Raw genomic sequence first — 24,875 nt, forward strand, 5'->3', positions numbered from 1 at the left:
AAGACACCTCTGTCCCCTTATTTTAAGGAGGAGAGAGATAGACACATGGGAGTGCTAGAGTAGGCCACACTCCTGTACAGAAAACTGCTTCCCGATATTTATTTGGAAGAAAAAAAATCTGCTGCTACTTTGGTTGCAAAACTTGGGCTTGAAAGCCGAAAAATTGGAATAACTCACTTTCCCTTAGGGTTCACAAATATCTTCTTAGGGTTCAGTATTTTCCAAAAGGTTAAATGTTTTCTGTGCTGGTGGCGCAGGCTGCGCCTAGACACATGAGTAGGCAAAATGACCATCTTGCCCCCTGAATAACAGGCCCATGTGTTTGGGCGCAGATTGCGCTACAACACAGAGAACATCAGCCCATCAATATATCCTTTTTTATTTCATTTCTTTGCCTATGAACCGAGTAGCAAAAAAATTCCTTCCCTTATTTGCTAGTTGGGAATTTTTGTTTTTGCCCTAAAAAACATAGTTTTAATTTATGGATCGGATTGAGTATCGGTCAATTTCAGAATTGATATCGATATTAATATGGATTTTGACCATTTTATTCTCTATCTCTGACTAGGTATATTATTGTATTAATATCTATGATAGACCCATAACAATACGAATTAGTCAATATGATCAAACCAATTCTACTTTCGATTCCGATTTCAATTCCTTAATTAAAACCATGCTCCAAAAACCAATTCACTCTGATGGGTTAGTCACACTAAACCCAAGCAAGGAGGCAGACAAGAGTCTTGACTCTTGACTGATGGTTTTACCCTTTTTCTTTTTTTTTGTTAATGAGTCCACATCTTTGCTTCTATATGTTAAGGAAGGCTATGACCATGTCCTATGAACAAGGGAGCTCAAGAACAGCCCTTGTAAACATGGTTTTAGGTATTGGGATGGGATCGGTTCTATCGATCGATCCATATTGGTATTGGTCATGGTTGATATTAATACTTGATCGATATTGTATTAATAGTAAAAATGAGACCAAGGGAAGGCAAAATGGTCTAAAAAATTCTTATATTGGCATGGTCAAGGTTATTAAACTTGAAATTGGGATCAAAATCAGGTTCAGTTGATTCCATTCTGAATTGATCAAAATCAGTCAAATTCAAGCCATTTTAACACGGGAGGAATAGGGATCAGACTCGGCTGATTATGAGCGATACTACTGATCTGATTCCATTTTTTGAAACCATAGGCACCTTACATATTTAGGGTAGCTAGAGCAGAGTTGAGTAATGGCCTTCTTCATACCAATAACAAGGTTCAATCCCAACACGGATTAAAATAGGTAAAATGGGTTTTTTTTTTTAAAATAAAAATTGAGAATATTCTTTTAACCTCTAAATGGGGATTTAAAATAAATTTAGTGCTTGGGTAGATTTGATGGGATAGATTATATATAGGCTATAGGGCCTTGAACTATAAAATATAATTATGTATTAAGATTTTTGTAAATCAAGACGGGTGGGATTATATCAGCATTAATGCATTGGATCCCATCAAAACTAATCAAGGCGTTCTCCAAAAAAATTTTAAAAAAGATCAAGACTCGGACATATCCATATGAAAGAATTCTAGAAACTTTTCTCTTTTCCCAAAGTAATAGACTTCTCCTTTTTATCCACTTTCCTGAAAATTCTAGAAACTTTTCTCTTTTCCCAACAAGAATGATATACAATATACTTTATAGGAAAATGTTAGGGGAAGGCGCAGGAGGAAAGGGGGGTGCAAGTCACGCCCAGACACAATGGGCAGTAAAATGATCGGCCCCACTCACCATGAAAGGCAAAAATCTTGCCCTAGATGTCAGTGTGCACTCTCATTGGCTGCCGCATGTGTGTCGCTCCTGCTCCCCCACAAAGAACACTCCCCCGTACTTTATATATGACACTCTCTTTCAATTAAAGTACTCACCATTTAAAAAAAAAAAATCTCCAAAAGAATTGTTTAATATTTTAGATCTCTCAAACTCATAGAAAACAAAAGTTAAATCTTGGTTCCTTCCTACTTTGCACTGTGAACTCCACTTCCGATTAGTTTAGTAAGTTTTTAACCCACGGATCTATTTCACCTAATCTTTGAAACATTAGGTGAAATTTATTCATTAACAATGTGTTTGACCATTAAAAATATTAGGTTAGAAGCTTAATATATGGTTCATATGATTGAGATGAGATCTCAAATTTAAAATATTGCTAATTAACCCATAAATTGTACAAATCATCTATGAAGGGTCATATACCCACATGGCTCAAACTACTGGACTCTTCTAATAAGTTTACAAAAGTGAATTTAAATTTCTCATTTCTTATACCTTCCAGCCATTCTCCTCGTGGTTGTATTTTCTAGATGTTTATGTTGCGTGTATGGAGGGATTTTTTTTTTATTTAACATGTTTTTAATCAAAGTGCTTATTACAAAATATTTTTGGCAAGAGATCGCTGCCTGCTCATGCAGCTCTCGCACCTATGGGGTTAGACCAATGAGGACGCATGAAGGAGCATCAATATATAGAAATTTTTTATTTCACGCACAACGAATGGTAATTCCACACGTTCATGTGTCTAGGGCACAGGCTCAACGCAATCAAACAACATTCTCTTTTCACTTATATTTTTTTAGATATTTCAATAAAAATTTGTGTAAGAAGTTGGATACATGTTAGAATTCTGTACTTGGGCTTAAGCTTTAAAAAAGAAAAAAAAATTTGTTTATGAGCCAGCAATCTCTCTCTCTCTTCTTTTTTTTCTTATATTCTCTCTCCTGTCTTTACTTATTAACAAACCGTTGTCTCCCGCTCTCCTCATTAGGGTTTTAGTATTCGGTATTGGGATTGATTTGTATCGATCTAGATCGCACAAGTTTATCTATATTTTTTTTTTTTTATAATTTTTAATATTTTTACCCTTGTCCATACCGATGCACTGATATGGCTGATCCGATACCGATTTCTCAAACCATATTCCATATTGGTTGACTTCTTGGCTCGCCAACTTAGAGATCACGGTCCCATAAAAAATTATCATTCTCTTGTTGTCTTGCATTTTCTATTTTAAATTAGATTTTGCATATCAATTCTCCATACAATACCCAAAGGCAAAATAAAGAGAAGGGAAAAAAGAAGGCTGCCAGGCTGCAAGGCGCCTATGCTCAGACATATGAGTGTACCGTTATATAAAATGAAAAATTCCACCCCTATTAGATTCTCGCACGAGTGCTCTCATTAGCCCACGCTAGAGCAAGGGCCATGCAACTTGGCAACGATCCCCCTCCCTAAAGAAAAATAGATATGTGATTGAAAATTGCAATTAACAATAAATGATTTCAATTGGAAGGTTCTTACAAACAATTAATGTACTGAAGAAAAAAAATCAAGAGCAAAATATATCCTATTCCTCCACACCCCTCCCTCCCAAATGTATTTATTTATCAAATTAATGATTTAGATTAGGGTGCATCTTGTTGTCACCAAAATGAAGTGAGAAGTTGTAGCCTTTTTTGATCGGCCCTAGTCTCATTCTCAAAAGTTATTTATTAGAAGGGTAAAGAAAGCGCTTTTAAAAAATTGAAAGTTATTTAATGCAATATTTATGTAAAATGATAAGATTTGTTCCGATTGAAATTGAAAAAAAGTTTTATACGAAAAGAACAAAAATAAGGTTATGATATTTTTCATCAACCTTGATTAGAACAAGATTTTACTTTTAGATTATCACTTCCAAATGAATTAAAGATCTAATTAAAAGATTATAAATATAATGATCTAAGCAACACATCTTAGCAATCATATTATATTGTAATACAAAGGTGGGTCATTGTGTCTACAATTAGGATGACAATTATAACTATATCTCATACTCAAAAGCTATTTTCAGAATAGCTTTGCTTACATCACAGAATATAGAAAGGATATTCCTCACAAGCTAATATGAATGTGTCCATGCAAAAATTGAAAGTTATTTAATGCAATATTTATGTAAAATGATAAGATTTGTTCTGATTGAAATTGAAAAAAGTTTTATACGAAAAGAACAAAAAAATAAGGTTATGATATTTTTTCATCAACCTTGATTAGAACAAGATTTTACTTTTAGATTATCACTTCCAAATGAATTAAAGATCTAATTAAAAGATTATAAATATAATGATCTAAGCAACACATCTTAGCAATCATATTATATGTGTAATACAAAGGTGGGTCATTGTGTCTACAATTAGGATGACAATTATAACTATATCTCATACTCAAAAGCTATTTTCAGAATAGCTTTGCTTACATCACAGAATATAGAAAGGGATATTCCTCACAAGCTAATATGAATGTGTCCATGCAAACCTTTTGAAATAAAGGGAATGAAATTTTTTTTATTTTTGACAGCTATTGACTTATATAAGACTCATGAAGCTTACATAATCAGTGAGGTTAACATTTTATCTTAGCAATTCCAACAATCAATCCAACAAGATTGAGGTGAGCCCATTAAAAAGGAAGAGATGATGCCCTCTTCCACCCACGAGTCTTTGCATAGGAAAATTATTCTCACGATTTACCTAACTTTTTTATGAGGGGGTGATATGATTTAACTTGTACTCATGACTTAAAAGATCAGTTACAAAAAAATCCACGCTACGCAATCATAAGAAGGTTACAATTTTGGATCAGGATCCTCTCTAGGGAGCCCAATGCCTAGGGTGCTATCAGGGGGCATTCAGCGGCTGAGTTGTGCCAGACACATCTCGGTGCACGCCTAGGGATGTGTACGGTACAGTCAAACGGCTGACAACACCCTGGGCGTGCTGGGCTCCCTAGAGGCGAGCTAAATTCTACAATTTTTAAGTTCACCGTCAAATTTTGGTGACTACAAGTAACACCCTTTCTTTACCAAAAAAAAAAAAAAAAGTAGCACCCTTTGGTTAAGGGAAAGGGTTTCCTACACCTCAAGTGTGGGGGAATCTCTTACAACATATCAATAAGAGCTCGAGGAATGGTATCATTCACATGGGCCCATACGTTCAGGATAGAGGAGAAAAAACGATTTAAAAAAAACATATATGAGAAGGAGATGGTACACCCATAACAAGAGTTGGGCTCACCTGCTCGTATTGGTACTTTTCACATATGGTCATGTGATGACATATGTCTTTTTTACTTCCCTCTTAGCAAATGGGACACATCATCACCCTCGAAACGAGTATGTGATTTGTGCTCACGAGAGAGTGGCCATGTTGCTTGTACGGTTGTACGTGTATGTTGTACATACACTTAAGCATTCAACACATGTTCTTTTGGTTTCAAGAAATGTTCTTCAAAGCACTCTAAATGGCTGTGGATAAAACATGTGTCTAATGCATCGTGAATGAGCCCTTGAAAAGGTTTTCTAAGGCATAATTGCAGGTACATTACTACCTTTGTGTCTTTGAATGAAAGGAGAAATATTTTTTGTGTGGGACGCAGGGGTCACACCCAGACACATGGGGTGAAAATGATCGATGTGTCTCCCATGAATGGTGAAAATTTGTGCCCCCTGCCCCAATGTGCCTGGACTCAGCCAGTCATTGGTTGCTACTCACGGTGTGACCCTTGTGTCCCACGCAAAGAACACTCCCCCAAAATAAAATGTTCTTTGGTGCCCTCCCTAGTCCCCATGCCACTTGCTCATAGAATCTTCTCTCTAGAGATATTTACCATAGGCCATTGGTTGATATGCTTTTGTAACATGAGAAATCACATGGCATATTGGAAGCTTTCATTCTAATAATTTTTTTTTAAAAGGTATATTAGAAGCTTCCAAAGAACCGACACGAGCCACAATATTTTTTATATTTTTTTTGTAAAAGCCACAATAATTTCAGAAAGCCAAATCTAACCATTATCTTGTTTCAGACTATATATATATATATATATATATATATATATATATATATAGCAAATACAATTCCAATTAACAAATCAGAGTAAACTGTAACTTTTTTCTGTGTAACCTATTCTTAATCGTCGTTGCTTTTATCACTCCTTTTGTTATTTTGGAAGAAAACTGAGAGTCCCGCTGTATAATTTCTTGGGGCCATTCGCCCGTGGCTGACTAAGGCCCAGAAGCTCCTGGTTCGTACGTGGCGTGTGGGGGGTCATGTACGATAATTTATATAAAAATAAAAAAACTAAACCGAGAGTCCAAAATATCAATAAATACTCGAAGCTACCGTTTGAAACTTTTGAAGCCTTTTGCGTCTTCCATTTCATCGTTGAGAGAGAGAGAGAGAAACAGAGAAACAGAGACAGAGAAAAAAAAAATATGCTTCTTCTCTCAAGGTGTTCTACAATTAAAGCGGTGCGTATACGAGATGGTCAAGGTGTCGACCGGCCGGAGAAGAAGAGAAACGTTATGAAATACGATACGAGTAGTAGTTGTTGTACATCACTAACTGTGTGGAGGAAATCACTCGTATTCAGTTGTTATGGATTTACAGTATTTGATTCCAATGGAAATCTTGTCTATCGGGTCGATAACTACAGAGGTGACCGTACTGAAGACATCGTTCTTATGGATGCCCGTGGGAAACCCCTCCTCACCCTGCATCGTAAGGTATAAAATCTCTCCACATTTTTTCTATCAATCTAATATGATGTGTGTTTGATCTGGTTTTTTTTCATTATTATCGATTTGATTGATTAATTGATGTTTGGTTTGAACTTTAAATTTGAAACAGAAACGAAGATTTGTGAAAAACTGGGTAGTATTCGAAGGAGACGCAGAGGAGAGAGATGGGAAACCAAAGAAGCCAATCTATTGTGGAAGGAAGCATGTAAATCTTCTGTTGCAGAGAAACCCACATGATGTACTGGCTCATGTGTTTCGAGGATCGGATAGTCATCCTTCGTCGGAGAAAGGATATGGATTGGAGATACAAGGATGTTACGAGAGAAGAACATGTCAGGTGGTAGATGATGAGTCGGGAGAGGTAGTTGCAGAGATTAAAAAGAAAGATGCATGCATTCAAGGCATCTCTTATGGGCTCGATGTTTTTCTTTTGATCGTTCGACCAGGTTTCAATCCTGCTTTTGCAATGTCCCTGGTTTTACTTCTCGATCAAATGTTCACTTGAAATTAGTTCATTCTTTTTCGTTTAACCATCTTCTATATTGCTTTGAAATTCTTTTTCCATTTAACAATAATACAATCCAGTGCCCAGTGCCTCTCTCTTTCTGTCTGTGTGTGTGTGTGTGTGTTTATATTGGGACGACAGCTATGGTATTAACGAAGGGATGAATCATGATGCATCAAAAAGTATGTGAGCGTGAAGCATGAGTCATTGACTTGGGGGAAAGAGTAACTTCATACACAACAGGGGATTAATTAATTGAAAAGGAATTGACTCTTTCTCTTTCTTTCCTAGGAAAAACGATAAGCACGAAGGACTAAGTCACCCTTTATCATTCCTTCACCCATGGGCATAGGTCAGATGACCACAGGGGCTGATAGAGTCTTCGAAAAGAAGTGAAGTGTGTAATGGTGACCTAAGAGTCTAATTATGGGGTGGGGCCACTTCATCCATCAGCGAAGGAAGACTTTCGCTAAACAAAACATTTTCTTATGTATAAAGCATTGGATTACAAGTAACTGTCCGAGCAACTGTTCATTCAATTGCAAAGATGTCTTTTTAAGAAAACAAAAAAAAATTTTAAACCTGCTCACTTCAAAATAAGTTTAAGACCCAAAATCTATTCTGCAATGAAACAAAGCATGCCAATCCCCTTTGAGGTTTTGAGACAGGGGGTTTGAGCTCCCTCCTTAGACACACTGTCTGCACTCTGGATCTTCACTTCTGAACAATTCAATTGTCTAAGCAACCCTGGACGGCTAGATCCTCAAGGAAACAGAGGCTGTGATACATCCGGTGACCAGATCCTGTGATCACAAGCAGTACACCATACCTGTAAGACACGCAGTGCTCTGCGGTATAGGCAGGATGATCTCAGTTCACAATCAACATCTTCCATCACCTGCTTCAATTCTCAGCCATGGAACCTTCTTACCTGCTAAATGGCAAACACTAATTTTGTGATCCTATATTGAATTCTAATTCATTAGTAACATTTTCAAAGATATCAGTACTTAATATTTGCTGGTGTTTTCCATGTCATTCAATGGGAAATAGGAAAGACATATAGACAGAAAGAGAAATGGAATTCTATTGCCTTCATCCAATGCTCTACACAAGGCAAAGACCAATATACAACCTTCTTAAAGAACCAAATGCCCAGCTTTACCACTACACCTCCAATTTATTGTTACAACATCAACTTCAGCTCACCCAGAAACAACGTTACAACATCAAACCTCTTTCAATTTGCAGGATAATATACATACAGGGGCCAGATTCCGATTGGAATCTGAATAACATACAGGCATTGCCAGGAATGAGGAAGCCATAACAGTGGAAACAATACCAATCACTCTTTCTTGCACCTTCCTCTTCCCCAATCCACTGTCAGTGGTTTCCTTGTCTTCTGATGACTGTTGCACTCCTCCAGTATTCGAGTGGAAAAGGGCTTTGTACCTAGTAGATTTACCATGTCTGTGTTCAATAGCTTAGAATCAGCAACCTGGTCCCTCTCTAATTTACTCGGAGACGATATCCTTGATGCTGGTACCGAGCACTTTATTAATCCTCTTCCAAGATTATTGGTGTACCCCAGATCCTTTTTCTCATCGGCTCTGTGGAACTTGGGTGGCTTTGGCAGTGTTATCTGGTCAGCAACCTTGGCCAGATCACCAGATCCCGTTACTGATTTTTCAGCCACAGACAGAACTTCTGCTTTTCCTGTTGAATACTTCGACCTGCGGGCTTTCATGGCCTTTTGTGATGGTTTCTTGGGCCATCTGATCTTCCCATTGCTTTGGTTTCGTTTCCAGAAATCATTTGCTATCTCGCAGAGTATTTGAGCTGCAGCCAGTAGTCTTGGAGAATGTACATCTGTCATAAACAAAGCCAACAAAACAAATGCGAAAAGCTTAGATAAGAATCGACAGCAAACATAACTAATTTACAAATTGGTAACTAGAAGATACATGAATATATTAAGCAATAAAACTTGTACATGGTCCACCAACTCATCAATCTAGACAGCTCACATGGAGGGAGCATATCCCAGAGACTATCCGAATTCAGTAACTTATCCTTCTGATCTAGAGCCTAAATTTCCAAGTATAAATTATCAATTAGAAATTTGGGAGAAAGAAAGGAGGGATGTTCAGTCAATCCGCATTGGCTCTGTCCCTCAAAGAGGTGACGATAGATTAAATGGTATTGCATGCACGGTTGATGTCATCAATGATGATAGACCTTTCACCTATAACCATTATTTATTTAGTTATTGGGTAGTGTATAGTACTTGCTTGGTTAGCTTCTGCTTTAAAACCTAACTGGTAATGCAACTAAAAGAGTTATACCCAATAGGGTAGCTTATTTGTAAACATTCTTTCTCTAGGAACACCCAATAATAAACACACAAACATCAGAATAACATATAGGACAACTCTTCAAAAGTAAACGAAGATTCAATACTTCTATCCTCAATAAACTTAAGTTACTGTTTTGAGTTTTCTGGCACAAGTGAATTTGACAAAAATCTATTGCATCCACCCACAAGAGATTTTATACCATAGCAACTATCAGTACAAACACCTTCGCCATTTCTTTTGAGCTGCTCTTTTTCAAAAAAATTGTGACACAGATAAATCATATATGTGGCTTGTTTAGTCGATATAAGCCTTGGGTTGGGTTATACATGTGTCGGACCTTTAGTCCAATGGGTTTACTTTGTAATAGGCCATTTTAAATATGGGTAGAAGATAAAAATACGGGATTTACTTTATTAGGTTAGCTTGAGATTTTATTTCATTAAATAATTGTTATTTCCTTGGTCGTGCAGGATAGGATAGAGTCTTGCCTGAATAGAACTTGATGTAGCTCGAAATATGAAGAAAAAATTACCAAAACACTGTTCACGGTATTGTTCACGTGAACAGTGTCACAGCCCATTTTTGCCTTGTGTGGGATGCTTTTTAGAAGGTCTTGTGGGCCCATCAAGTGGAGAAAGATTCTATCCTAATGCTGTCAAGGTAGCTTCTAATTTCAGTTGTTACTATTTTTGTTTTCTTCACTAAAATAGGAATTTCTATTTTGATGTAATGGCAACTAGATTTTATAGGAATTTTCTATTTTGGTTGTAAGCTACTTGCTAACAAACACTTTCTATTTTGGGCTCAACCCTTGAGTCTATATAATGTAATGCCCTTAAAGGCCTCCAACAGTATAAAAAAACATCATTGAAGTTGCAATTTGCTTGCTTGAGATTTGAGAGAGATCTTTGTTTCAACAGCTGAGATAGCTGTGGGTGAGAGGCCCCAAGCGGAAACCCCCCCCCCCCCCCCCCCCCCCCCCCCCCCTGCCCCCCCCCCCCCCCCCCCCCCCCCCCTTGCTTGAGATTTGAGAGAGATCTTTGTTTCAACAGCTGAGATAGCTGTGGGTGAGAGGCCCAAGGCTGAGATAGCCTACCCTATCCTTCTATCCTTCTTCTTCTTCTCTACTTTCTGTTTTATTCTTTACTTTCTATTTTTGTTTTCTCTACAATTGAGTGATTTTGTGAGAAATCAAAGCCACTGTGGACGTGATTCTTAGCTGCTAAATATATTCTGTGGTGTACTTACGATTGGAAGACTACATCTACCTGTGGCACCCTAGTTCTGTACTCCCTGGACAGCCCCATCCATTGGTTTGCTCTTTTATTTATAAACTCTCCCATATTTTGTCCAAGTATTCTATTATTTGATCACTACGATTCTGGTCTACTGTAGGTGTGTTAATGTTGGTCCTTTTCAGCCTAGCACGTCTACATTGGAACTATTCCAACTTTGGATAGAGATTTAATCATGTGAGACAGGTTAGGATGAAGTTTTAGTTATAAGGGACATCTATTCCTATTATGGAGAGAGTTTCTTATTTCTTTCTTTCCTATTTCAAGTAAACATTTGTTTCCTTTTGTAAATACATTTATAGTATCTATCTAAAAGATGTAAGGCCATACAACACACCCCCCCCCCCCTCCAATGGTTTTTAATAATGAATGAATGAAGTTGGGATTTGCTCCTATTTTATGTGTGATTCAGAATAGCTTTTGTGAGATGCAGTAGCAACCTTTGGTGAGATGTAAAGTTAGGGCTGATGGGATCTCCTCTAGTTTTAGGTGAGACGCTTGGTTCATATCCATCCTTCTTTCATTCTTCATCTTATCCACCATCAAATGAGATTAGTATTTTCTGATTTCTATTATGTTCTTGTGCATACCCTACTTGTTGAAATTTCAATTTCTTCATTGTTTCCATTTGTGATTCCAAATCTGATTTCATATTTGGTAATCAGATAATATTCTAAACACCTCCATGGTTTGAAATTTTATTTTTGTGCTGATTTCTTAATTGTCCTACTTAAAGTTGGATATCTAGTTCTATTTTATTTTAAGATCAGATTGATTTTCAGTTTCAGCTTAGTATTCTTATATTATTGCTGAAATCTGTTGGCATTTTAATACTCTTTAATTTCTTCTGGTTTGAACCCCATAAGATCTCCATTGATAGTCACTTCGGAAATTCTGTTTTAAAGAAACATATTCCTAGTAGGATACCCTTATTACTCCAGATAATACCATTGGATCAGACTCATCTTTTGAGGAGTTATTCTTCACCATACTTTTGACCTTCGACTCGAATTTTAAGCCCATCTGAATTTGGCTTCTAAACCTGTCACTGCGATTCTGGCTTCTTTGGATTTCTGAAACTAGTAACCTCAGGCTTCTAGAAACCCCAATCAAATTGTCTATATGTTCTTGAAATAGGAAATTATTTGTTGAAGGGCACTCTAAGATGTCACTATGTCCCAGATACTTCATATCTCATTCAGGTTCTGCTGTTTTGAGGGGAAGAATTACAATAGGTAAAATCACTTTAGAGAGTGTGCAAATGTTTATAAATAAAAAATAAAATAAAGAAGACACACGCACACCCAAGCTCCAGAGATGCTGCACAAAACCTCTTTAGGTTGGTCTTACCTGGAATATGAGAAGCTGGATGAAATCTTGCAGTAGATGATGATGGCTCATGCCAAGGAGGTTTGATATGCACCAAGGGCACTTTTTCATCTTCAGGAAGACCTAGCTTTAGTCCCCTTGAAGGAACTAAACTGTGATCATAAGTCAATAAATCCAAGTCTGAAAAACAACCACAGGCATCCCCGAGAGAGCTGACAGCGCTTCCTATCCTTACCCATCGACCTTGACATGTGCTTTTGGTTGTACACATCTTGCCCACGTCAGCATTGGTTTTACAAGGCAGACCAATAGAATGCGACCAAGAAAAAGGGGGCAAGCCAGCTCTCTTAGACGTTAGCTTGCCTGAACGTAGATCTATAGAACTCCTTGAAGACACTGCTGGCTTGACCACTTCCAACAGGAGGGAATCCAAACCTTTGGCTGGTGGTAGTTCTAACTGCTTCAAGATATCTTTAGGCTGAAATAATGAGGAATTGTTCATATTGACAGAAGCTCCAGGGTTGCCACAAGAAGCCTGAATCTTAAGGAATGAAGGACAGAGCAAAAGACATAATTAACCAAAGTCATCAATATCAACTTTACCAGGTAAACAAGTTCTATGTTTAAAATTTAGCAAATTAAAGAAATCCCATTAAGTAGAGCCCAAAGGGAATTATAACAAAGTGTTACAAATCTCACATATTAAGTGGGTATGACCCACCATGAGGTCCAATCAGTAACAGGGCGGCTGATTGGTTGGCTAACCTTGCTTGTGATACAGGATCCTCAATCACTTTCCACCGGGGCAGTCTGCCACCGGGAGGTTTACAGGGTATTCTAAGGGAGGACAAGGCTGGACTGCCTGTTCTAGGAAAGTAGTGCTTGTGGTTTTCATGGCTGTATGGGGTTGGGAAAGTAATTGTTTAAGAGTTTTTATGAGAGCTTCTGCTGCTCCTTGGGTTGGGGTAAGGTGGAATGTCCCCCACCCCTTGTATTCTTTTACCATTTTGGGTTATTAATATTCTTGGGGCTGGCCGAGTCCCAGGTAATATTCGGGTTTTAAAAAAAAAAAAAAAAAAGGTCCAGTTCCACACTTGATATTCAGATGGAAAGAGAAGACCAATGCTCCATCAGAAAAGACTAGGTAGGACAAGTCATTTTCTTCAGAGTAGGATACACAAAATTATCCAAACGTAATCCCCTTAAACATATGCCATCTATACAGATGTTCCTTTGGAAAACATTATTTATGATCAGACCTGCCAGTATCTGGAATTTCTCTGGAACCTACCTTGCTGGATGAAGATAAATCTGTCATGTTGGTATCCACTTTATCACAGTTCATGCTTGTGCCACAAGAACCGGAAGTCACTAGCCATGTAGGTGCTTTTTTGTTGGAACTACTATCGAGCTCAAAAGAATTTTGAGACTGCACAGGTCTCCTGCGCTGAAGAATTGAACAAGCCTTTCTGACTGAGTGCAGAATGTTATCATTTGTATTGGCTGCCTTCTTCCCTTTGTCTTGGCATAAACTAGGACATTTGTAACTGCCATCAAGGAGTTCATTCAATGACAGCTCATCTACATGCTTTGTAACATCATGAATATCTGACTTGAGACCATATATTCCTGATATGAAATGTCCCAAGTGCAATAATAAATTTCATGTAAGAGAAATTTCTAATAGCAACAGCTTAGAAAGGCAAACTGATAAAAGAACAAATTAGCAGTAAACAGAATGGAAAATCAAATCTTTATTCCTGTTTCCTTTTTTCATCATCAGAAAGTGCAAGGAATGACAATCTTTAAAAAAAAATTATCAAAAGATATTCATAATTTCAGATTAGAAGAGTATACGCCAATAACAACAGATAATGATCATTTTGTCTTTTGTCCCTGAAGGCCTAAAACTTTTCATGCTAATAGAAAGATATCTGCATATAGATACACTTAGCACTCCTTGCCCCCATTACATCCCAAGCATGCGTCTTAGGCGTATATAGAAAAACATGGTTGTTGGAGGCGTCTAAACAAATTAAGTTATAGTAGTCTGCATTCCTAGACCATTGAAGTTTTTCCATGTATAAAATGTTGGTTTAAGAATCCAAGACACTAAAATGCTGAAAAACACTCTGTGAATGATCCACTATAAAAGAATTTATACACGGCAATATGTATGTCCTTGCAGTGGTAATTGGTCATCACAATTATTTGGAATAAAACTACAGAACTTATATTCTCTGTATGAGCTGCATCTTTAAACTCAAGATATGGAGGGAACAAAAGATACCAGATTAACCAACTGCAGCCCAATGATTTAGATGCTTAAATCATTTGTGAAGTCCATCAAGAAGCTGCAGTTTCACAATGCATCCTTGAAGGGGAAAAATAAAATGGATACTCAAGTGAATTATATAATCAAGATGCCAAAGAATAACAACCTTTGGATGCTACAGTCAACTTTTACATATGAAATAGTTAGTGCATCAAAATGGTAATATCAGGGAATGTTTAATCATGACCATAAACCTAAAGGTTCATGCTTAAAAATTCAATTCTCCCAAGTAGTAATTTTGGCACATATCTTTTCTAAAGCTGGAGTTTTTAGAAAGTGGAGGACAATGTAAACAGCCAACACACCAACAGGTGCAATAGATGTAGAACAAGTAACAACCTAGGGTTCCAAAACCCTAATTTAGGTTGCTATGGGCCCACAAAAGTGATGAACAAATCAAATTGAAATAAAGGAAATTCTGTAATTTCTGGAACACTTTTTGGTAAGAAAAATGAATCTGGGATGTAAAAGTAATTCGATTTAAAGCGGACGAAACTGGAATTTCAAAAATACATTGAATGTGGCCAATAGCAGAACCAAAAGTCAATGAATAAAATAATTTTTATTTCTGCAACATGGTCTGGCTGAAGAACATGGAACCTGAACTGAAACTTGGTTTGGATCCAACTGTTCAGGCAGTTTTTCACGCTCAAGAATGCCAACCTAAATCTCCCCGGGTGGGAAAGCAAGCAATCAATTCTCAATCTGATTATGAAATTTTCTCTTCAGTCCAATGGTACTGGTGGTAACAGGGAAGGAAGTAAATAACAGAAACACAAGGAATACTTGAAGGGAAAAAGAGGAAGAAATTTAAGAAGAAGAAGAATGTAAGCAAGAGAATATCACACCTGGAAGGAACGTTCAGAACATTTGATCAGGGAGGACGAAGAAGAAAACCAACCAGCAAGCTCGCATAGCAGCCTCGCAAAAATGAGAATAAACTCAATATTTCTATTCCAATCTGCCTTCTGATCGAAGGATTACATCCACTATATACTTTACTTCCTTAACAAAGTTGAATCAAACTGGAAAACTGAACTAGACTCCAACTCGTATCATTGGCTAACAAACATATAATAATAAAAAATGAAATTACAAAAAATAAAACTAACAACTAAATAATTTCCTAAACATCCCTATTGAATCGAAATCCTACTTTAGATATGGTTCTCGTTGGTCTGGGCCACAGTTCAAGATTTCGGTTTCAACCAAGTTTTGACCAGGGTTGAACCCCTGAGCGAAACCGAAATTTGGTACATTTTGGCAGCACATTTGAGTTGACTGTTTTGATAGTCAAATGGCTATATTTTTGCCCGGAACTTAGGGAAACCCTAATTAATCATCATCTCTAAACATATTTGAGCCTTTAGATTGTAAAAGAACACATCCAAAATGGTAGTTTGGCTTCGACCTCAGGTTGCTAGTGTACCATGTACGTCATACCCTGTTGTTGATGCAGGAGCGCTTCCATGGCCCATTACGAACCCGTTTGAAGGCCCATATCGAGATGAACCGGGCCCAACTATGGTTGGTTGGTTCAGGAGGTATTTAAGAGTTTTAGCAAGTTTTAAGTTGTTTTTGGTTAGGAATCCTAGCATAGGTGTTTACTTATTGGAGTCTTTTTCTTTTATTAGTTATATGCTTGTAACCAACAGTCCAACACATTGGACAGATTGATGATAATGGAATTGTGAGTGTTTGGCTTCAAAAGCCAGTGTGGCTTTTGCGATCCCCCCCCCCCCCCCACTTTTTCCCTGTGATCTAGCTTTATCTCCTCATTATTTCTTCTACCCCTTTCTGTCCTAGTGTTAACAGCATTCCGAAAAGGCTGGTGTGAATCCCTCTCTCCCTTCTTCCTTTCAACCTGACATTAGGGTCGAAGGTAATCCTCCCTAGGGCGACCCTAAAACCTAGGTTCCCTTCTCCATTCGACCTTTCTGTTGAGAGACTTCTTGCTGAAACCAGATCTGAAACTCTTTACCTCTAGGCGATGTTTCAGAAATTCTGTATTTTCAATTTTGGGCTTTAGATTTGATTGTGGTTGAGTTGATTTAGTCCATTGGGTTATGAATCTCCCATTGAAATTTCAGGCCAATCAGACGCCTACCCGATGAGCTTTTTCCCCTTGGAATCGACCCCCACCGCTGAGTTTTGGTTCTTGTCAGAGGCTGAAGGCAACCCAACTCCATGATTTGTAATTGCATACTTTCTTTTTTTTTTGTCCTTTAGTCATAATTAGTTTTGTCTTATCCTCTTTTCCTCTTTGTAGAAGATAACCTTCCCCTCCTTTCACGAGTTCACTTCTTTTTTGGTTTTATTCCCACTTTCCAAAATACCCCTCCTCTCCCTTATTACTCTCTGCCCTTCTTTTTTATTCATTTCCAAATCTAACACTACATAATAAATACTAATTCGCCTTGTATCCTTGCTCAAGTATCAAGTGATCCATCCTTATTTGATTAATTACGGCCCTTCCATCCCATTGGTAAACTTCAATATATTCACGAGATTGCCATTGTCTTCTTACTATTGCCTGTTGTGACTTGGTGGTCCCATAAGCAAACCCAAAGAGGGTTTTGTGACCCAGGTTCTGCATCAGTTGTATACCCCCAAATTGGAATCATGCAAAAATCTTGCTCAAATTTGGCAAATTGTCGATGTAAATACATTGTAGTTGTCCCCAACACTTGTTCCACCAAGAAATGTAGATGATTTGGCCAAAAATCCGAAAATCTAGGGTTTTCTGGCAATTTTCCTCTCCTGATCAAAATTGGCGAAACTGATGAAATGGGTCTCGATCGGATTATGGTATTTAAATACCGGTTTTGTATCGTTCCACACGAGAGGGCGATATTGAAATTTTTGCCGAAATTTTGCATATTTCTGAGTTGACTATCATTTCATATCGACTCACATCAAAACTGAAATAAATTCATGAAATTTTGGTCATTTCAACCAAAATCTCGAACCATGATCTGGGCCTCCAGATTGGGTCAAGCTCATCCATGAGAGTGCTATTGCATCACCATTCAACAAAGTTCTAAAATGAAACATAATTCTTAATTTCAGTATTTTGTTCCTATTCGAAGCAATTTTATTTTTAAAATTTCAAAATTTCCATTAATTTCATCTTAATATCTCATAAATTTTCAATATCTGGAAGCATCTAAGGAAATTTTGAGACGCGAGGTTCGTTTCAATCATGGTGAGGATAAAATCAACTCCAAAATCTAGACGATTCTGGTTACACAAAATATGCAAAATAGCATGTTTCTAAAGCTTGAATGCCAAAATCTAAATTAGTTTAGGTCCCTACCTATCAGTAATGCAATGACAACTATTTCCTGCAGCAGAGTTCCACCACAGTAAAAAAAACACTTGATAAACACAAAAAGGATGATGGCATACCTAGAATATTATTCCCTCCTATAGCTGAGCTAGAGCTCAACAGACCAGCCTTTGCAAAGAAAGGATCCAATTTAGTCTTTGCCTTGACACGTTTGGCATCATGCTTCTGTTTCACAACCTTAGATTTCTCTGCAAGGAACGACACATGAAAGGCAACATAAGTACAAAATTCAACAAAGTACGAACGGCATAAGTTCATAATATAAATACAAAGAGACAAAAACATATACCACACTTCACTCCCTATGTTATGTGCTAACCTCCCCAATCAAAAAATACAAAGCTGATGTAGAAAACTAGAAACTGATATAATTAACTACGTCAGAACAGCAAGAGAATGTGTCATGCCACCATGTTCCCGACAATTTAGACTGCCTTATTTCATGTCGACCATATAAGTCCATAGTATATAACTAGAGTAAAGTCCTTGATCAAGCAGTTTTATTAAAACAATCAGAGAGACAGCTACACCACCAATGCTTTTAAAAATTCTTTCATTTCAGATCCAACCAATGGCATCCCTAGTTACTTAATAGAAAAATACTCATCTGAATGCAGTAAAAATTTGGGAGTCCATCTGGCATACCAATCCACCAGTCCAGAATCCAGATAACCGGACCGGGACCTGGACCAGAACCAGTATCAGATGGGAACAACTCAATCTACTATACATGGTGGACCAAATCAATGCATAGGAAATACAAATCTTTTCTCTATGGATTCGATCATCCTGTACATATCAATATGGAGTCGTATTTCCTGGGAATGAGTTAGATTCTTATACCGATCCCTAAATCCTTGCCTGAAGTGCTAACCTACTTAATGTCAACAAAATTTAAATATTAATTATTTTTTCCTCATTCACTCAAAAACTCTTTAAAAATAAAATTGAAGTTCAGAGTTAACAAAAATATACAACTGTTAGGCTTTGTCACATACAAATAAAACTTAGAGTCTATTAGACGACTAGAATTTAGAGAAAGGAGGAAAATTAATAAAAAAAAATTATTTCTTCAAAAGGGGGTGAAATTGCAAGTAGATTATAAAGAATCACTAAATTAATTTATCTATGAAAAAAATATAAACAAAAATAAGTATGCTTCATCAGGTGGAGTACGTGCATAGACCTTACTAATCCTTCAGAAGATAACCCATTAGTTTAGGCTCTCTTTGGTATGATTTATATTTATGTTCCTATTCTATTTATGAAAAATAATTTACATTAATAATTCATGAGTCATAATTACAAATCGTTTGGTAGCAATAGACAGAATAGTTTCTAAAATGAGAAATAGGTATGGTATTGCCTATTTTCAGAATAAATTCTATAACCTAGAGGGGAGAGAGAGAGAGATGGAGAGAAGGGGCAGGGAATTGCAGAGAGAGAGAGGAGCGGAGTTGCAGAGGGAGGGGGGTCGAGAGAGAGAGAGAGAGATGGGAGGGTCGGGAGTTGGGGGGGAGTTCAGGGGGGCGAGGTATGCATCCAAACCAACCCTTTTATAGGAGAGCTTGAACTGTGACCATCCAAAACACAGGCTTGATTATGAGTTGAGAAAAGGGTGTTCTCTCTTTGTCTAATTAACCTATCCTCCTATACTGGATATGCATTTTCTACTTGTTCATACGTACGCATTCTCTGATAATCAGTCATTCTGCTTCTCCTCCGTGCACATTGGAACAAGTATGCAATTCTTAAACACATGTACAAACTGCAAAGACAACCAGGACGAGAACATAAACTCTAAAAAGCACCATTGATGCACAAGCAAACAACCCAATATGAACATAGTGGGACTGAGAACATGAATTAACAGAACTCTAAAAAGAGCCAACGGCTCGGGCTACTTCGAGGCCTTCCATAGAGTGGAGTAACTGGCAGCAGCCACGACTTCTTCCCAAGTACAATGAGCAGATAAAATGGAACAGATCGGAAGATTTTTAAAAAAAATTATATCCGATGATTTTTGTCATGCAATCATCCAATCTTTGAGTTCTAAGAGTCTTGTCAATGACATCATATGCACACTGCCAATTCCAAGTTTCAATCTATAATCTCAAGTCATTAAAGAAAACGGAAAGAGAGGGATTTGAACCCTCGGTACGAATACCTCGTACAACGGATTAGCAATCCGCCGCTTTCGTCCACTCAGCCATCTCGCCTAATTAAAAAAGAATTTGATTTACTAGGTTAAATTACAAGATTTGAACAATTAGTGGCTAATGGCAACGATTACAGTATTGACTACTGAGTACTGGGTCCAACCACTGTATGCTTCTTCTAAAATCTAACCTTGTTAACTTTTTCGCAGCACTAACGCCACAGGACGTGGGATTAGTCTTCCTGTATTTGCTGCATCTTGTACCAACAACCCTGCTCCAAACCTGCAAATTCATCCCAAAACTCACCAAGTCCACGTTCCTAAGCTATTTGTAACTTTCAATTTATTTAAATTTATAAAGGGCACACCCAGTGCACGAAGCTCCCGCCACTATGTGGTTTGGGGAAGGTCATAATGTACGCAGACTTACCCCTACTTTTGCAGAGAGGCTGTTTCCAAACTCGAACCCATGACCATGCAAAATTAATGAGTCAATTTATATTAATTTATAGATAAATAAATTAAATTATTTCATTTTAATTTATATTACTTGCAAAAAATGTGTCAGATAAATAAAAACATAAACTATACCAAAGAGAGCCTTAGTCAGCACCTTGCATTCTAATCATGGGAGGCTTTCCTCCCATCACCCCAACACAGTCACTAACATTTGTTCGGACCTCTAACTAGTTTCCAATTATCTCTACATTTTTTAAGATCTTTAGCTATCATATACCACTCACAAGGTCTGGCCTTTTGAATCCTTGATTGAAATAAGTCAAACATAGAGTCGCAAGATCTAACAAGAATGGAAGTGATTAGTACCTTTTGTACAAAGTTTTACAAGCCTCTAAAGAAGAGAAAAAGAAAAACGGATAATTTTTCAGCCTTTAATTCAAAGAAAGGGATGTTTCGGTAAGTTCTGCATATTGAGATATCACATTCGTAATTCACTAGTAATGCACTAATGGGCAGGGTTTACAAACACGGAATCAGGATCCAATCAGTCCCCGGCCTATTCCTATCCGGATTGGATCAGAATTGGTCTGGATCGGCCGCGGGATTGGTGTTTTAATGCCTTTTAGGGTTTTTCCGTACAAGGATGGGACAAGCCGGTTTGGATGGAATCGGGATTGGCCGATCCAATCCCGATTCTTGAAACACTGCTAATGGGGCAAAACTGTAAAGGAGGCTGCAGATTATTAAACAGAAAGCAGTTTAGACAATGGTTATATAACTCCTAATTTTGGGAATATATTACATGACTTGAGTTTATTTTGGCTAGTATCGAGTCAAGATAACATATTTGGGCTTGTAGGCATGAATATCAGATTCTTTATAAATGCCTACAATCACAACCCTGGGACGCATATATACTTTCTTTTTTATTTTGATATGTGGCACAATCTATACTTCAATCTGGTTAACCTTGTCCCTTCTTCTTTATCCTGGAACCTATGTGAATAAATGTTTCTGCAATGGAGAAACATTAAGTAAAGAAACAAGTGGTTGTACAAAATATTTTCTAGGCATATATAATTATTTCATATGTATACATATACTCACATATACATAAAAAAAACATGTACATAATGGGATGGCATGGACATATTACCAGCAAATTTTCTAGGCATATATAATTATTTCATATGTATACATATACTCACATATACATAAAAAAAACATGTACATAATGGGATGGCATGGACATATTACCAGCAAAGGTGCATTTTGCTTGACCGGATCCAAGCTTTTCAGACATAACATTGCTATCAACGGTTCCATTCTGGTTTATGGTATCTTCTAATTGATCCGTTCTTTGTCTCTTCGAGCAAGGGCTAGTACTCTGAACTTTTCCTGCTTTTCGAGTACACTGTTTACCAGCACTCTTGGGCAACATGACAACAGAACTATTTACATTCCCACAGAGTTTAATGATTTTTTCACCCTGAAAATTCGAATGTTGCTTTTCATCCCTACCAAGTCCAACTTCAGCCTTCCTGTGCCTAGAAACTGAATCTTGTTCCGACGTGATACCAACACACATTACATCTGGAATGAAAATAAGGAACGTAGCATCAGTTTATGAGATAGAGAAGTTTTCAACGACAAAGAATATACTATAGTGGATGGAAAACTATCCATCAGCCACAATATTATGAAAGAACTTACACATTACATACAGATACATATCTACTAAAAAATTTTAAAGTATGAGAAAGGTAATAAAAATAAATTAAAACCAAACATTTTAAAGTTTTATTCACCAATTTTTTTCGGAAGTAAAATTTTCAATTATACTATTCTATTGAAAAATGTAAAGACAACCAAATATTGAAGTTCTCAAAACCCAAGGGATTTATGATCCCATGGCATAAGTAAAACTTCGTTTCCCAAAAATGTGTGTGTAAGGTTCTTTTTTTTATAATTAAAAAAAAATCCGTTACTTGCACATCTCCATGCCAGAATATCCTTGACAAAAGTCACAGGCTGCATAATCACAGATGGTAGGGGAAGAAAGGAAAGTAAAGAAAGGGGCATCTGAGCCAGAGGTACCACCAAGCTCTAGATAACACGACTATTATACAAGCAATGAGTCCCAGCGTAACATAAATAGCCGAGGAAAAGAGGGGGAGGGGTGAAAGTGAGCAAAAGAGAAGACTGGAAGTTGACCATTAGGGCTACATGAAGAGATGCAACCGTTAATCGGAGAGCTTCCAAGAATGGAAACAGAGTCAGCTTTCCGAGCATTTGCTTCCTCAACTGTAGAAACCCCAGCTCTACTAAAACCCTCGGCAGTCAAAAGCTTCGACACAGCCACAGCCGGAAAAGGCAACTCCACCGCATCCATTGTAAATATACAAGCCCGCACATTCAAAATAAGTAATAAACAAAGGATCAGGAGAAGAAAACCAGTGCCGATACCATTTTAAATCGTTTCAACAAATCAAGGCGGAGGAAACGACGCCATTTCTACATCAACCTGAAGCTTCTCCTCCCCCAGAAAATACGGCTCCATGGATTCAAATGGACTCGCAAAGATTAATTGACGATAGAAGTAGGGTTTTAGGGGTTGTAGCAGCTCATTCTGGCCGCAATCAGCTTTCCACGGCCAAGGGAGGGGCACGAGAATCCAAAAACAATTTTCTAGGGCTTAAAATTGAAGAAGTTGAGAAGTATTTATAGTTTTCGGGAAAGGCGAACTCTTACCAGAAAAACCCTGCCTTTGACGAATATTCCGGCCAGTTTTCCGTCAGATTAATCCATCCCATCTGTCTCTTGCTCGCGCTTTGCTAGGTGCCCGAGCCCCGTGTATTACACGTGTTGACCCGAAATATCCATAGCGGGTTGGGGAAAAAAAAACGTTAGAAACCTCTTATACATAGAGGTAGGGTTATCAAAAAACTAGTCGGAACCCACTAAACCAAACCAAACCAAATCAAACCAAATCTATCAAAACCAATATGAGCATATTGGATCCTGTTTCGGATACAGTTTTGTGACACCAACATCAAATCGGATCAGACCAAAACTGATATAACCAGATAAAAAATCGACACTAATCCGAAATTCATTAAAAAAACATATTTTTTTCACACTTTTGAATATTTATATGGCAAAATGAAATCAAGCCGATGGTAAACCCATAGGAGAAACTACTATGATAAAGAAACCAAATCGAATTGGAATCGAAACTAGTGCATCCTTATTGGATAATGTTTTTGGCTCACTTATTCTCACACCCAAATCGATAAAACCAAATTGAAACCAGTCCAAACTAACCAGTTGACACCCCTACATAGAAGTTGTATGTGATGCATTTTTTAAATAAATTTGGGTCTAGAATGTAATTTGTAATTTGATTATTTTCAGCTTCCAAATGCGTTATACACCCAAGATTTATTATGAGAAAGCATACAAAACATTGCCAAAATTTCTCACTCAGACCCAGAATTGAGATCTGGATCAGTTCTAGCCAGTTAGGATCGGTGAAGAATCAGTCCCAATAAGCCCTAACCCTAGTTTTCGTATAAGAATCGACCAATCTAAATTGATCAAAATCAGCATCAGTCGACAATTCTCGTTTTTTTTTTAACATTGTTTTCGTGTGGCCTGGTATACCATGTGATAGCTTGAATGTAGTCCAAATCTAATGGATATTGACAGGTCATAAGGTCTCTTTACTCACATGTCAATTTTCAATTGAAATAAAAATAGTCACGTCTAAAATAATGATTTAAAAACTAAAACTACAAAGGGGACGTGGCAATCCATGGAAGGATATTTTGATTGAATAAGACTTTTAGAAATCGACATGTTGCTAATTCAAAAGGTTTTCTATCTGTCCAAAGGTCAAACAGCATGTCATATTTCCACCCGATGCAAGAAGTTGGATCACTAAAGAAGCCTTTCTTACGGGGGGGTTATAAGAAGATCATTTTGCAACTATTATAAAGATCAAGTTTTCTTTCACCTTCACCTTCAGCATGGAGAGTTTCCCATCTCTTTCCCTCACCATGGGCATCGGTTCCATTGGATTGCCGAGAAGAGGTATTTTTAACTTCATCAATAAGGAATGGGAGTGTAATAATGATCTAAGATTCCAATCATGGAATCACTTCCTCCTTACATGTGGGTGAAAGAAAACTTTCGCCTTATCATTATATAGATTTTCTAAATTTAAATTTTTATATTTGAAGATATATCCATTAGTGGTTTTGATGAATCTACACTTGTATTTTAATTTAGGCATTTAATTAATTAATTTAATAATCCTAGTCATTTCAAGTTGTAGGTCCAACCATAGTTAATAAAATACGTCCACTGTATATAATTACTTCTCTGTTTTTTTCAAGATATTGGGGAGGGATGTAGACACTGAAATTTTGTCACTAGTAAAAACCTCCAAACAATTAAATCTAGCATTGCTCTCAAAGGT

General features: G+C 37.3%; 2 protein-coding genes and 1 non-coding gene across 5 annotated transcripts; 1 reads left to right on the forward strand and 2 right to left on the reverse strand.

Annotated features, from left to right (window-relative positions):
• The first annotated feature begins 6,371 nt into the window (after positions 1 to 6,371).
• LOC122664556 (protein LURP-one-related 17-like) lies at positions 6,372 to 7,135 on the forward strand. Its single transcript, XM_043860421.1, has 2 exons — positions 6,372 to 6,590; positions 6,715 to 7,135. The coding sequence occupies exons 1-2, from the start codon at positions 6,390 to 6,392 to the stop codon at positions 7,108 to 7,110; spliced, it is 597 nt and encodes a 198-aa protein (XP_043716356.1). The 5' UTR covers positions 6,372 to 6,389; the 3' UTR covers positions 7,111 to 7,135.
• A 1,039-nt stretch (positions 7,136 to 8,174) lies between these two features.
• LOC122664552 lies at positions 8,175 to 23,028 on the reverse strand. 3 transcript variants are annotated; one of them, XM_043860416.1, is made up of 6 exons: positions 22,610 to 23,028; positions 21,653 to 21,988; positions 17,838 to 17,966; positions 13,386 to 13,723; positions 12,116 to 12,629; positions 8,175 to 8,985 (listed from the first exon to the last, which is right to left on the reverse strand). In XM_043860416.1, exons 1-6 carry the CDS (start codon positions 22,785 to 22,787, stop codon positions 8,459 to 8,461), a joined length of 2,022 nt encoding a protein of 673 aa, XP_043716351.1. In that variant the 5' UTR covers positions 22,788 to 23,028; the 3' UTR covers positions 8,175 to 8,458. The 3 variants fall into 3 exon arrangements, with proteins under 3 accessions (XP_043716351.1, XP_043716349.1, XP_043716350.1); XM_043860414.1 differs by having other exon boundaries at positions 12,116 to 12,635; XM_043860415.1 differs by having other exon boundaries at positions 8,175 to 8,982; positions 12,116 to 12,635; positions 22,610 to 23,027.
• TRNAS-GCU lies at positions 19,910 to 19,997 on the reverse strand. The gene has a single exon. It is a non-coding gene; the product is annotated as a tRNA-Ser (tRNA).
• Positions 23,029 to 24,875: the final 1,847 nt, after the last annotated feature.

The sequence above is a fragment of the Telopea speciosissima genome, chromosome 6 (genome assembly GCF_018873765.1).
Source record: "Telopea speciosissima isolate NSW1024214 ecotype Mountain lineage chromosome 6, Tspe_v1, whole genome shotgun sequence".
NCBI lineage: Eukaryota > Viridiplantae > Streptophyta > Magnoliopsida > Proteales > Proteaceae > Telopea > Telopea speciosissima.

Coding starts and splice junctions, on each gene's coding strand:
- LOC122664556 (XM_043860421.1), top strand. CDS start 6,390: ATGAAATACGATACGAGTAGTAGTTGTTGTACATCACTAACTGTGTGG. Junction 6,591..6,714: donor TCCTCACCCTGCATCGTAAG/GTATAAAATCTC, acceptor AATTTGAAACAG/AAACGAAGATTTGTGAAAAA.
- LOC122664552 (XM_043860414.1), bottom strand. CDS start 22,787: ATGGATGCGGTGGAGTTGCCTTTTCCGGCTGTGGCTGTGTCGAAGCTT. Junction 12,636..13,385: donor ATTTATCTTCATCCAGCAAG/GTAGGTTCCAGA, acceptor TCATTCCTTAAG/ATTCAGGCTTCTTGTGGCAA. Junction 8,986..12,115: donor TCCAGCTTCTCATATTCCAG/GTAAGACCAACC, acceptor CTTTGTTTATGA/CAGATGTACATTCTCCAAGA.